Consider the following 12,865-nt stretch of genomic DNA (forward strand, 5'->3'; position numbering starts at 1 on the left):
CCCAAAAGCTAAAGGACATTTGAGTGATGTTAGTTGATTAGGTTGTGGATTTACCCCAGGTATGAATTGCAGTATACCTTCAGAATCTGTTCTAAGCTTTTAGTTCCATTAGTTCCTATGTCTTATCACGTTGAACTTGTTTTGTCAATTTGCCAAAAATGATAAATTCATCCATTCTCATTATTATCGTGTCTTGCTTGATAAAAAAAATAAAATAAAAAAAAATCTGTCTATCTATAAAACTGGGTTTAAAATCTATATTATTTATGATTTGGCACTATGTAACGAAAGCTTAATTAATTTCAGCTCCATATAATCAAAAACAGATTCATTTAACATAAAACTTTCTTGAATAGGCCTATCCCTAAAATCGCAGTGTGACATTTACATTAAAATCAAATGATTTCTTTCTTTTTTTTAATCTGGAAAAAGTTCCCTTCATTACAATATTATCATTAATTTATTCATATAACGCTCTCTCCCCAGGAGTGGCGATTACTTTTTCCCCAAGGATTTTTTGAACACCTTTTAAAAATGTAAACGTTTAAATTGCTGTTTATTTTGTTTCTATTTACTTTGTTTTGATTCTTTAGTCAATATGTTGTGCTCTGAATAAAATGTATTTTTATTTTATTGCAACAGAGGGAGACATTAAACAGCACACCGGCCGGTGCTGGTCTGGCGGAAATGACGAAGCTTAGCGGAAGTTGTCTCCAGTAAAACAACAAGGCGCCAAATTTACGCCAGAATCTTCAAGCTCAGACACATGACAGAGTAATTTTAGTCTTTTGCGAATCACCTCATGCGGAAACCGCAGCTGTAGAGCAAAGCTGTGCAGGTACGATGCGATGAACAGATATTACTCGGTGAAATAAGGCTCTTAGTGTGTTTCCTTAAATGAGCTGTGACATTTAACAGTCCAGCATCCTTCCCAGCACGTCTGGACTCTAAAAATGGCAGATTCTAAATAGTCGTTGATGGTTTATGAGATACACACACAGTCCGTGTCGGATATACGTCATAAAAACGTGTTGCAGCCTGATTCAGATTGTGTTTCTGTCTTTATTGCAGCATGGCGGTGCCTTTTGTGCAGGATTGGGACGTCGTTCAGACTCTAGGGGAAGGAGCCTACGGAGAGTAAGAATTAGTGCTTATCCAGAATACATTAAATATATATTTTTAACTTTTCCATAGCCGTCAGACAAAGGATCATGTTTAGGTCCTTGCGTGCTAATCATGCGTTCCGTTTGTACCCTTTAAAACCTGACGAAATAAAGACGCTTTAAACAGTTTGCCTTCTCTCCTTCATCGCTATTTTGTGCTTATCAGTGAAAACGGTGCAACACACACAGTTTAGTTTTTACACTGTAGCTGTAAACGACAAGGCATTACATCTTCACTAATTTAACCAGGGATTTGTTTTTGTTCTGATTGTGTCAGAGTGAGGTTGTTGGTCAACAGACAGACCGAGGAGGCGGTGGCAGTGAAGGTGATTGATGCCTCTCAGGCTAAAGAGTGTGCAGACAATGTCAAAAAGGAGATCTGCATCCATAAGGTAGGAAGGGTATTTTGCATTTTGAGCCTCACAATCTACACATTTTAACTGGTTTACTCAAGGCAAGCCTGATGCATGCTTGCTTTTAGCTTTCAGTCTTCATGTAGCATTAGTTTAGCATTGTTTCAAAAAGAAAATTATGCTTTATGTTACTAGACATAAGGGCAAACCCAGTAAATGACTAAATTAAACCCAGTTTTGATTTATTTGTTTGGTTTTATTTGATGTTTTTACTCTCTTTGGAGAAATAAATGGTTTTAGTTTTTCCAACACCTTTCATGTTTTCAGATGTTCTTTTTTTTAATTTTTTATCAATCATACATTTTAATAGGGCTGCACGGTGGTGCAGTTGGTAGCACTGTTGCCTTGCAGCAAGAAGATCCTGGGTTTGATTCCCAGCCTGGGATCTTTCTGCATGGAGTTTGCATGTTCTCCCCGTGCATGCGTGGGTTCTCACCGGGTACTCCGGCTTCCTCCTACAGTCCAAAGACATGCCTGTTAGGTTAATTGGTCACTCTAAATTGCCCTTAGGTGTATGAATGACTGTGTGCTTGGTTGTTTGTGTGTTGCCCTGCGATGGACTGGCGACATGTCCAGGGTGTACCCTGCCTCCCGCCCATAGACTGCTGGAGATAGGCACCAGCTCCCCCATGACCCACTATGGAATAAGCGGTATAGAAAATGACTGACTGACATTTTAATAGGTTAATATTCACATGGCTGATTTCTGTCTTTTGGTCTCTGTAGGGTGTCAGAGATCAGGATCAAACAAACTTGTTCGAACGGATTTGGAGCTTAAATCAAGGACAAACAGGTCAAAAGTATTCTGGCTCAAAAGTAGGTTTTCATACAGTTTTTGCTGAATTATTGTTTATAAGTGATCTTTCTCCATCCGCAGTGATGACAGGATGCAGTTCTCCAGCTCACAGCCTGATTTTGCTCCAGGCGGATGGGAAGCCATGTTGTTAATCGGCCCAAATGAAGGACAAGTCAGCTTCTCCCAGCCGACTAAACCTGAGCACATGTTACTGGGTAGTCAGCTGCTGGCCACGCCGGGCGCCAGTCAGGTAATTCACAAACTCTCTACTGCGTGGATTTATTCACATGGTTGGCTGAGTGGGTGGGTGGGCATCCACAGCTGAGCAGGAAGAATATTCACACATCTGTTTCTCATCTGATTTTAAATGTTCTAACTTTTGTGTTCCTCTCTGTATATAGTCGCTGTGGCAAAGATTAGTCCGGAGAATGACTCGCTTCTTTACCAATGTGAACGCCGACACCTCCTTGTCTGCCCTGAAAGACGTCTGTGACGGGATGGCGCTCGCCTTCAAACTCACCTGTGCCCAACAGGTAAATCTACTGAACCCCAAATGTTTCAGTGTAATGGCGAACAGGAACTGCATTCATCTTGGCCTCCTGTATCTGGAGCTGAAACATGTTGGGTTTTTCTCTTAATGACGTTCTCTATTCTCCTCAGGTTACTGTGGCCACTCTGGACAAACGTAACAACAAGCTAATCTTCAAAGTCTTTCTGCTGGAGATGAATCAGCGAGTGTTGCTGGATTTCAGACTGTCTAAGGTCAGTTGTTGCACTTCATATTGGTCCCTGAATGTGGTTTACCATGTGAAAGAGCATTCAGGTTGAATTCCTCTAAAACCTTCAACATGCAATGTGAAATGGGTTTGAAAACCTCAAAACAAAAAATACAAAGAAAGTGCAGACGCAGCAACAGGAAATTAGGAAACTGTCTTCCTTATTATTTTGTATTGCAAGTACACATTTAAAGTACCTTTTATAAAAGTGATCAGGTTCTTTCCACATTAGAACCACAAACTTGAATCTGTTTTATTGGGATTTTATGTGATAGATCAACACACATAAAGTGCAAGAAAAAGGATTCATGGTTTTTAGATTTAATGAAAGAAAATCTAAAAGGAAATGTTTACATGTGAACTCAGCCCCCATTACTCTCATTCCTCTAAATGAAACCAGTGTAGCCACATTTTAAACACTGCATATCATCCTGAACACATCATCTCCAAAGTGAAACATGGTAGTGGTAGGATCATGCTGTGGGGATTTTTTTCAGGTGGGAGAGGGCATTTAGCCAGAGTTGACAGGAAGATGGCTAAATCTAAATACAGCTCAATCTTAGAAGAAGACAGTTGCAAAGGAGTTGAGACCAGGGCCGGGGTTCACCTTCCAGCAGGAAAGCAACCCTAAACGTAGAGATCAATGCAAATTCACAAGCTATAACGGCCCAGTTAAAGTTCAGACCTAAATCTAATTCTGTGGCAAGACTTGGAAATTCTTTACAGATGTTCTCCATTCAAGTTGTCTAAGTTTCAGCTTCTTCTGCAAAGAAAAGTAGGCAAACATTTTAGACTGTAGATGCACAACGTTGGTAGAACGAACCTAAAACAAGTACAGCTGTAACCTCAAGGGAAGATGCTGAATACATATGTACACACATTTCAGTGTTTTAATTTAGAATAAAGTTGAAAACCGGGTATAATTTTCCTTCCACGTCACAATAATGTGCTAGTTGGTCCATCACATAAAATCCCAAGAAAAAACGTCAAGGCTTGTGGTTGTAATGTAAGGAATTGTGGAAAAGCTCTGAGTTTGAATAATTTTGCAAGATGAAAACTGTATTTATCTAGAGGAAAGATGCATTTGAACTGTGATTGAGTCACACCAGATGTAGCTAATCCAGGTTCTCAGACAGATTTTGTGACCAGTTGTTGCTTTTTTTTTTTATTTAAAAGATTTTGTGTTGCTAGTTGCCGCCTCTAATCAGAGATTAGCAAGTCGGGTTTAGTGTTGGTTCTTATGTAAAAAGTGTGGGTTAACTGTTCTGGAAAAATAGAAAGGCAACAGAAACGCTTAATCTCTTAAGAGAAAACATCAGAAATATTTAGAAATAAGTTTCTCAGAAATGCTGAAGTTTCTCTGCCTTTTCAGGGTGACGGATTGGAGTTCAAGCGTCTCTTTGTGAAGATAAAGCAGAAGCTCGGTGATGTGGTCAGCAGCCAGAAGATTTTACTCCCCATCAGTTAATAAAGCTCAACAGAGAAAAGTACACACTGTCCTGAACTGTGGAGAGACAAACTGTATATATTTACATGTTGGTGTTGTTAACATTTGTTTTTTTTTAATAATATATCTAGATTTGAAAGAGCCTTCAAAGCAGGTCACATCTTCTGTGTAGTTACATGTCGGTTCCAGAGATTTCCTCATGATTTTCAACAAGCTGCTGTTTGTTGAGTTCTGATAATGTTTGATATGTTAAAGTTCAAAGCTGAATAAATTAATAAAACCATCTTGTTTGTCATGTTCTGTAATAATTAGAAAATCCTATAAGAAAAACCTAATTGACAGAGACACAAACAGATTGTATTACGATTCTCCATGCATATATAACAGAATTTAAGGGTAAAAGTGAAATGAAGGTGGAGGCCTGCGAAGGCGAAAAGTTAATTTAAAAACACTTGACATGTACATATTATACATATTGATTTAACTGTCTAGCTCATGATTGCAGAGTCTGGATGACAAACATCTGCTGTGCAGGTGTTTTTGTACAAGAGCCTCTTAATGTTACTTTATGTTTCATGAGAATCTGATGGGCTTCTTAAACTACAGCTGATAGTTTATTTTTTATTTTAGGATCCTGTAGTTTTGACTGTGATTGTGACGCTGACGGGCTCGTTATCATCTCCAGTGGGAGGGGCTTGAATGCTGGTGGTGGGGGTGGGGATGGTGCTCAGGGGTGAGGTGGTGAGGGGTGAGGATGCCCTGGGTATTGAGATGGCTGGGCCTGCAAAAGACCAATATAAAGGTTCAACATAATGTAGACAAGCAAGAAAAATGCAATTGCGAATAAAAGAAACTACATTATCAGTTAGTCCTTGGGTTTTAATATATATTTACTCTGTTATAAATTATTTATTAAATGAAAACATTTTATTAATGAATTTAAATGCAAATTCTGAAATATGCTGTGATTTTCAGCATTTATGGCTGGGAATAAATGTGTTTTCATAAGAATACAGACCACCTGTTGTGTAATTTAAAGTTATTTAAAAATATAACAGGCAGAGAAGGAGATGAAGGAAACAAAATGGATATTCAGTCAGTGAAAAATGTTTAGCATCCTCCCACTATGAAGCTCCACTCTCAGCTCTGGGTTGATCCAAAATGTCCTATCTTCCTAGCAGGGGCAATTTCAGGGTAGATTTCTACACTTCTATCGGTTTTCACACCCATGCATGGCACTGATTGCAAAGAACCAGAGTGGTTCTCTATCTGCAGATTCCTTTTCTTAAATGGTGTGGAACAGATTGAGACAGTCTTAATTATTATTTAAGGTAAACAATTTTTTTCCAATAATTTTCTAAAATATAAAAAAATATCAAACATGCAAAATTGCTAAATATTATGTCATTGTTAAAAACAGAAGGAAAGAAGAATTTGTTTTTGAAGCAAGGTAATCTTACCTGGACTGGATGATCCACCGATGTCCTCTACTCCTCCATCTGACCCTCTGACCATTTCATCCTCTGGAAAATTAATGTTCTCTCTCGACTGACTGTGCTGCCTAGAAATAAAAAAACGTAATGACATGGATTATTTGTTTGGATAATCAGCCTCATATGACTGTAAAAATATGAATACCCAGATACTCACAAGCCAAACAGCATGTCGTGAAGTCCTGGGGAAACAAACACACAATATTAACTAAATATTAGTTAAATTAATTAAGTAGCTTAAAATATGTTGATGATCCTGTGTAGGACTTACTGGGATTGTTGTTGCGGTTGCGGATTATGTACATGAGCAGCAGCACTGTGAGAATGGCTGCAAAGAGCATCCCGCCTATAGCTGCTCCAATCACAGCAGGGTACATGTTGTAGCGTGGTTCCGCTAAAATTAGAATATCGTGAAAAAACTGACTTATTTCAGTAATTTCATTCAAAAAGTGAAATTTGTATATTATATTAATCTATTACACACAGACTGATATATTTCAATTCTTTATTTCTTTTAATTTTGATGATTATAACTGACAACTAATGAAAACCCCAAATTCAGTCAGTCAGTCAGTCATTTTCTACCACTTATTCCATAGTGGGTCGCGGGGGAGCTGGTGCCTATCTCCAGCAGTCTATGGGCGAGAGGCAGGGTACACCCTGGACAGGTCGCCAGTCCATCACAGGGCAACACACAAACAACCATGCACACACTCATTCACACACCTAAGGGCAATTTAGAGTTACCAATTAACCTAACCCCAAATTCAGTATCTCAGAAAATTTGAATATTGTGAAAAGGTTCAATATTGAACACACTTTTGCCACACACTATTTAGCTATTCAACTCAAAACACCTGCAAATGCCTTTAAATGGTCTCTCAGTCTAGTTCTGTAGGATACACATCATGGGGAAAACTGCTGACTTGACAGTTGTCCAAAAGACGACCATTGACACCTTGCACAAGGAGGGAAAGACACAAAAGGTAATTGCTAAAGAGGCTGGCTGTTCACAGAGTCCAAGCACTTTAATAGAGAGGCGAAGGGAAGGAAAAGATGTGGTAGAAAAAAGTGTAAAAGAAATAAGGATAACTGCACACGGAGAGGATTGTGAAACAAAACCCATTCAAAAATGTGGAGAAGATTCACAAACAGTGGACTGCAGCTGGAGTCAGTGCTTCAAGAACCACCACGCACAGACGCATGCAAGACATGAGGTGCTGCTGACCAACTTTATGGAGATGGAAATTTTCCAACAGGACTTGGCACCTGCACACAGTGCCAAAGCCACCAGTGCCTGGTTTAAGGACCAAGGTATCCCTGTTCTTATTTGGCCAGTAAACTCGCCTGACCTTAACCCCTCAGAAAATCTATGGGATATTGTGAAGAGGAAGACGCAATTTGCCAGACCCAACAATTCAGAATAGCTCCTGCTCTGTGGAGCCTGCTGTGAACCACATCGCTCTGAAGCTGCTTTGCACATGGCCTGGTGGATCCCCGTCCCTGGACTGGACTGGGGACCTAGTACAAGCAGGTAAAACCCAGGTAGACACAGAACAACAAACTAATCTACAGAGCAGCACTGCCATCCTTCTGCCCTCTGAGAACCTGATTCCTAACAACAGCTTGTTCAGATGTGTGGGCTCCCATCCTGCTCTGAAACAATCTACAGAGTGCAGCACACGCACATGTGAGTACAGAAAGGACTCAGCAGATAGTAAAATGAAGTGATTTTTTTGTGTTGTGTGTCCTTGTTTTTTTTCCATACTACTCTACCCTGCAGATATTCCCCCTACAGAACCAGTGTACTTTGCCAATGTCACAAACACTCAGCAACATCTGATGCTGTCCTGCTCCTGGGATGGAGGGGCCCCAAATGCCTTAGTGTGGTGGGAGGGACCAGGGGGCCAAAGCAAAGGAGGACAAGAAAACTCCAACATCCTGGTCCTCCGTTATGGGACTGCCCGGAGTGGGAAACCCTACACCCTGTATACAACCCTTTCTTGTCACTTTAAATATATGGATGTCATTTAATTGGTAGAAGAAAACTCAAAAGCTACTAAATACAAATGTACTTATCTACTTATCTACTGAAGTAAAACAGTTACATACACAATGGGAACCTGTAATTCTTTGTGTTGTTTAGCTTTAGTTTGGTTGTTTAATTTAAGAAATAAAAGCTAAGGAGATCTAAACTGAAATAAACTGCCTCTATATCTGTCTTAAACACTGCATGTGTGGCTTAAGTGACTACAATAAGTGACTACAATAAGTGACTACAATAAGTGACTACACATAGGCAACACTTCACTGATCTATACTAAATTCCCACAGACACTCCAGCTGGCTCGCCCTCCTGCTCTCTGGATCCAGCTCAGAATCACAGCTCTCTGAGGCTTCTCTGCTCCTGGTCTGGGGGATTCCCCTCCCCGTCCCTCCGCTGGACTGGGGACGTAATAAAAGCGGGACAAGAACAGGAGGAAACAGAGCAGCAAATGGATCTACAAACCAGTGCTACCCTCTTGCTTCCCTCTGAAGGCCTGATTCCAAATAGCAGCTTATTCACATGCAGAATGCAACACACGCACATGTAAGTACCAGTATAAAAAGATATAAGCAAACCTAAAAAGTTAGTCAGAGGACATTCATGTTGTAAATTTAGATCCTTACATTTTACTTCTTCTACAGATATTCCACCTACAGAACCAGTGTGCTTTGCCTATGTCACAAACACTCAGCAATATCTGATGCTGTCCTGCTCCTGGGATGGAGGGGCCCCAAAGGCCTTAGTGTGGTGGGAGGGACCAGGGGGCCAAAGCAAAGGAGGACAAGAAAACTCCAACATCCTGGTCCTCCGTTATGGGACTGCCCGGAGTGGGAAACCCTACACCTGCTACGCTAAACACCCACTTCTGATGGAAGCAAAGAGTTGCAGGCTCACACTGGGTCAGTCCTTATCATCACTATACGAAACAATAAATATCAGAAGGGATTTCTTCCTAATACCTAATTTCTTAATTGTGTAGAGGCCCCTGTGTTACTGACACAGCGCAGTCGTGTCTGTGTATGAGGGGACTGACGTGCAGCTCACCTGTAATCTGAGAGCCAATTACCTTCCAGCCAATGAAATCACCTGGTTCAACAATCAGGGCGTGGATGTCCAAGACACCTCAAAGTACATGCTGCTACGAACGTCTGCCTGGACCAACCTGACCGTGAGAGACGCCGACGAGATGCAGGACAGTGGAGAGTACAGATGCTCCACTTCAAACGCAGTGGGAGGTGCTGAAATCAATGTCACTCTGGTGGTCAAGAGTAAGAATCTGCTTTAATTTTTCTTTCCAAGCACTTATTCCACTAGAGACTTGGGCGAAACATTTGGTACATTTTAAATTCTGCAGCTTACATGGATGCTACAACTCTGAATAGTTAACATATCCAAGTTAAAAAGACTGCAGGAGAGGAGCTAGTTTGCAGTGCGGGAGCTGAAATGTATAGATGTGGGAAATTGTAGATGTACAGAGACGGAATTTTATTGGGGTTAGGGGAACTTCTGTTCGATAAAGATTAAATGTGGAAAAGCTTTTAAAATAATAAAGGTGTGATTAATGTGTTAAACTATAAACTTTGAATCTGAAAGCAGCTCCTCCTGTCAAACAAATTTTGAGGGTCTGCTGGGAACGACTGGCAGAGTCTCCCTTAAGGCAGAGCTTCAACTCCCACCTCCAGGAGAACTTCAAACATGTTCCGGGGGAGTTGGGGGAAATTAAGTCCGAGTGGGCCATGTTCCACGCCGCCATTGCCAAGGCGGCTTACCGGAGCTGTGGTCGCAAGATTGTTGGTGCCTATTGCAGTGGCAATCCTCAAACCCCCTGGTGGACTCTGGCTGTGAGGGATGCTGTCAGGCTGAAGAAGGAGTCCTATTTGGTGTTTTTAGCCTGTGGGACTCCAGAAGCAGGTGATGTGTACTGGCAGCCCAAGCGGCATGTGGCTCGGGTGGTTGCTGAGGCAAAAACCCGGGCATGGGAGGAGGCCATGGGCGTGGGAGAGGCCATGGAAAATGACTTCTGTACAGCTTCAAGGCGATTCTGGTCCACCATCCGGCATCTCGGAGGAGGAAGAGGTACACCACCACCACTGTTTACTGTGGGGAGGGTGCGTTGTTGACCTCTACTCGGGACGTTGTAGGTCAGTGGGCGGAGTACTTTGAAGACCTCCTCAATCCCACCGGCACATCTTCCACTGAGGAAGTGGAGCCTGGGGACCTTGGGGCGGGCTCTCCAATCTCTGGTGCTTAGGTCACTGAGGTGGTTAAAAAGCTCCTCGGTGGTAAGGTCCCGGGGGTGGATGAGATTCGCCCGGAGTTCCTTAAGGTTCTGGATGTTGTAGGGTTGTGTTGGCTAACGTGACTCATCAGCATCATGTGGACATCGGGGGAAGTTCCACTGGATTGGCAGACCGGGGTGGTGGTCCCCCTATTCAAAAAGGGGGACTGTAGAGTGTGTTCCAACTATAGGGGAGTCACACTCTTAAGCCTCCCTGGTAAGGTCTATTCGGGGGTTCTGGAGAGGAGGGTCCGTCGGATAGTCAAACCTCGGATTCAGGAAGAGCAGTGTAGTTTTTGTTCTGGTCGTGGAAAACTGGACCAGCCCTACACCCTCAGCAGGGTCCTGGAGGGTTCATGGGAGTTCGCCCAACCAGTCTACATGTGCTTTGTGGACTTGGAGAAGGCGTTCGACCGTGTCCCTCTGGGAATCTTGTGGGGGGTACTCCGGGAGTATGGGGTACCAGGCCCTTTGATATGGGCTGTTAGGTCCCTGTACGACAGGTGTCAGAGCTTTGGACACTCTGACTCATTTCCAGTCAGGGTTGGACTTAGCCAAGGTTGCCCTTTGTCACCGATTCTGTTCATAACGTTTATGGACAGAATTTCTAGGGGCAGCCAAGGTGTTCAGGGGATCCGTTTTGGTGGCCTCAGCATTTTGACTTTATGTTTTGCGGATGATGTGGTCCTATTGGCCTCATCTGCTCGTGATCTACAGCTCTCACTAGAGCAGTTTGCACCCGAGTGTGAAGCAGCCGGGATGAGAATCAATGCCTCCAAGTCCGAGGCTGGGGTCTTGAGCCGAAAAGGGTAGAGTACCTTCTCCGGGTTGGGGGGAGGTCCTGCCGCAAGTGGAGGAGTTCAAGTATCTTGGGGTCTTGTTCACAAATGAGGGAAAAATGGAGCGGGAGATTGATAGACTGCGGACGCTGTACCGGTCTGTTGTGGTGAAGGGAGAGCTGAGTCAAAAAGCGAAACTCTCGATTTACTGGTCGATCTACGTTCCCATCCTCATCTATGGTCATGAGCTTTGGGTCAGCAGAAATCCTGTTATCAAAGTCCAAATATGTACACATTTTCTACGTCCGCGACTGACATCGTAGTCAGGCACATAATCTTCCACTGCTGCCAAGAATCCATTGTGTTTCCAGAGAAGAACCTGGACAAGAGGCTCTCCTCTTCCTGTAGGAAAATTTTTTTTTGACCAATTACATTGAGAGTCCAGCTGACCAAATCCATAATTTACAGGTTTGGAGGATATGCAAAGCGAGGCTCTGAGAAAAATACAAACAAAAAGCAGAAGCAGGGATCAGCAGGGAGGGAGGGAGAGAAAACGCGTGTCTTCTACCGAGAGCAAGAGAAAACAAAAACAAAAAAAACAAAAACCATTGAGAGTAGGGGGCTGCTTCTCCATGTCGAGAGGAGCCAGTTGAGGTGGATAGGGCATCTGGTTAGGATGGCTCCTGGACGCCTCCCTGGTGAGGTGTTCCGGGCACGTCCCACTGGGTGGAGGCCCAGAGGAGGACCCAGGACACGCTGGAGGGACTATGTTTCTCGGCTGGCCTGGGAACGCCTTGGGATTCCCCTGGACGAGCTGGCCCAAATGGCTGGGGAGAGGGAAGTCTGGGTCTCTCAGCTTAGGCTGCTGCCCCCGCGACCTGACCCCGGATAAGCGGAAGACAATGGATGGATGAAAACATGCTAAAGACTTAATTCACAATTTCCAGTAATATTTACCTTTTACATTTTAGCAGAAGCAGACTTGGGAGATCAATTAGTCCCGGGTCAGAGAAAGACGTTGAAGGAAGTACAGACAAAAAAGATTAATCTAATGAGTTTAGAAATATAAATAAAATATTTCACCCTGACACAAATAAGAAATAGGGAGCTGTTGGATCTGAGATTCACTGAAGCTCATTCTCACCACACCACCATAATGTTTTTGCAGCGACCAAACGAGAAAATTGGGGTCATAGTTGAAAGTTCTGAACTAAGTAGAGAAGAATGTAAAATATTTGTATATGAAACATTAAAGATAGAAGATTTGATTTGTTAAAATTGTGATTGATGTAAAGATGTTTAAATTTTAGGATATCGATTCCTGTCAAATAGGATATGACAGGCAAATCAACTTAAATTGAGAAAGTCTCAGATTTGCAGTTCTTTTACACATTTGGTGCCGCTTTGCGAGAAGGAAATTTGAAGTCATTAATAATCTATAATATTAACAGCATGTTGTGTCTTTAGAGTTGATTAAAATAAACTTCCAATAGATTACAAAGTGTCAGAATGCTGCCAGAAACACACAGTACCTTCACATTTATACAGACTTTTTTCCTCATTTTATTTCATGTAACTTTTGTATAATTTTATATGGGTATCAGATAGAGACGGAAACCTTGTAGAGCTATTAACCCTTGTAGAGCTTGTCCTTGTCCTTGCCAGGTAAGGAA

At 42.4% G+C, this 12,865-nt stretch overlaps 2 protein-coding genes across 2 annotated transcripts in view; both read left to right on the plus strand.

The window, feature by feature from the left end:
• The first annotated feature begins 670 nt into the window (after positions 1-670).
• Positions 671-4,879, plus strand: LOC124876660 (serine/threonine-protein kinase Chk1-like). Its single transcript, XM_047379607.1, has 8 exons — positions 671-838; positions 1,072-1,137; positions 1,441-1,555; positions 2,293-2,369; positions 2,454-2,622; positions 2,774-2,905; positions 3,033-3,134; positions 4,521-4,879. The coding sequence occupies exons 2-8, from the start codon at positions 1,073-1,075 to the stop codon at positions 4,614-4,616; spliced, it is 756 nt and encodes a 251-aa protein (XP_047235563.1). The 5' UTR covers positions 671-838; position 1,072; the 3' UTR covers positions 4,617-4,879.
• Positions 4,880-9,267: 4,388 nt separating this feature from the next.
• The window catches only part of LOC124876836 (V-set and immunoglobulin domain-containing protein 10-like 2), a 28,133-nt gene continuing 24,535 nt past the window's right edge, over positions 9,268-12,865 (plus strand). The window contains exons 1-2 of the mRNA XM_047379851.1: positions 9,268-9,403; positions 9,732-10,211. Of these exons, the coding sequence (XP_047235807.1) occupies positions 9,268-9,403; positions 9,732-10,211 (616 nt within the window). The remainder of the gene's footprint in view (positions 9,404-9,731; positions 10,212-12,865) is intronic.

This window comes from Girardinichthys multiradiatus, chromosome 11, assembly GCF_021462225.1.
Source record: "Girardinichthys multiradiatus isolate DD_20200921_A chromosome 11, DD_fGirMul_XY1, whole genome shotgun sequence".
Taxonomy (NCBI): Eukaryota; Metazoa; Chordata; class Actinopteri; order Cyprinodontiformes; family Goodeidae; genus Girardinichthys; species Girardinichthys multiradiatus.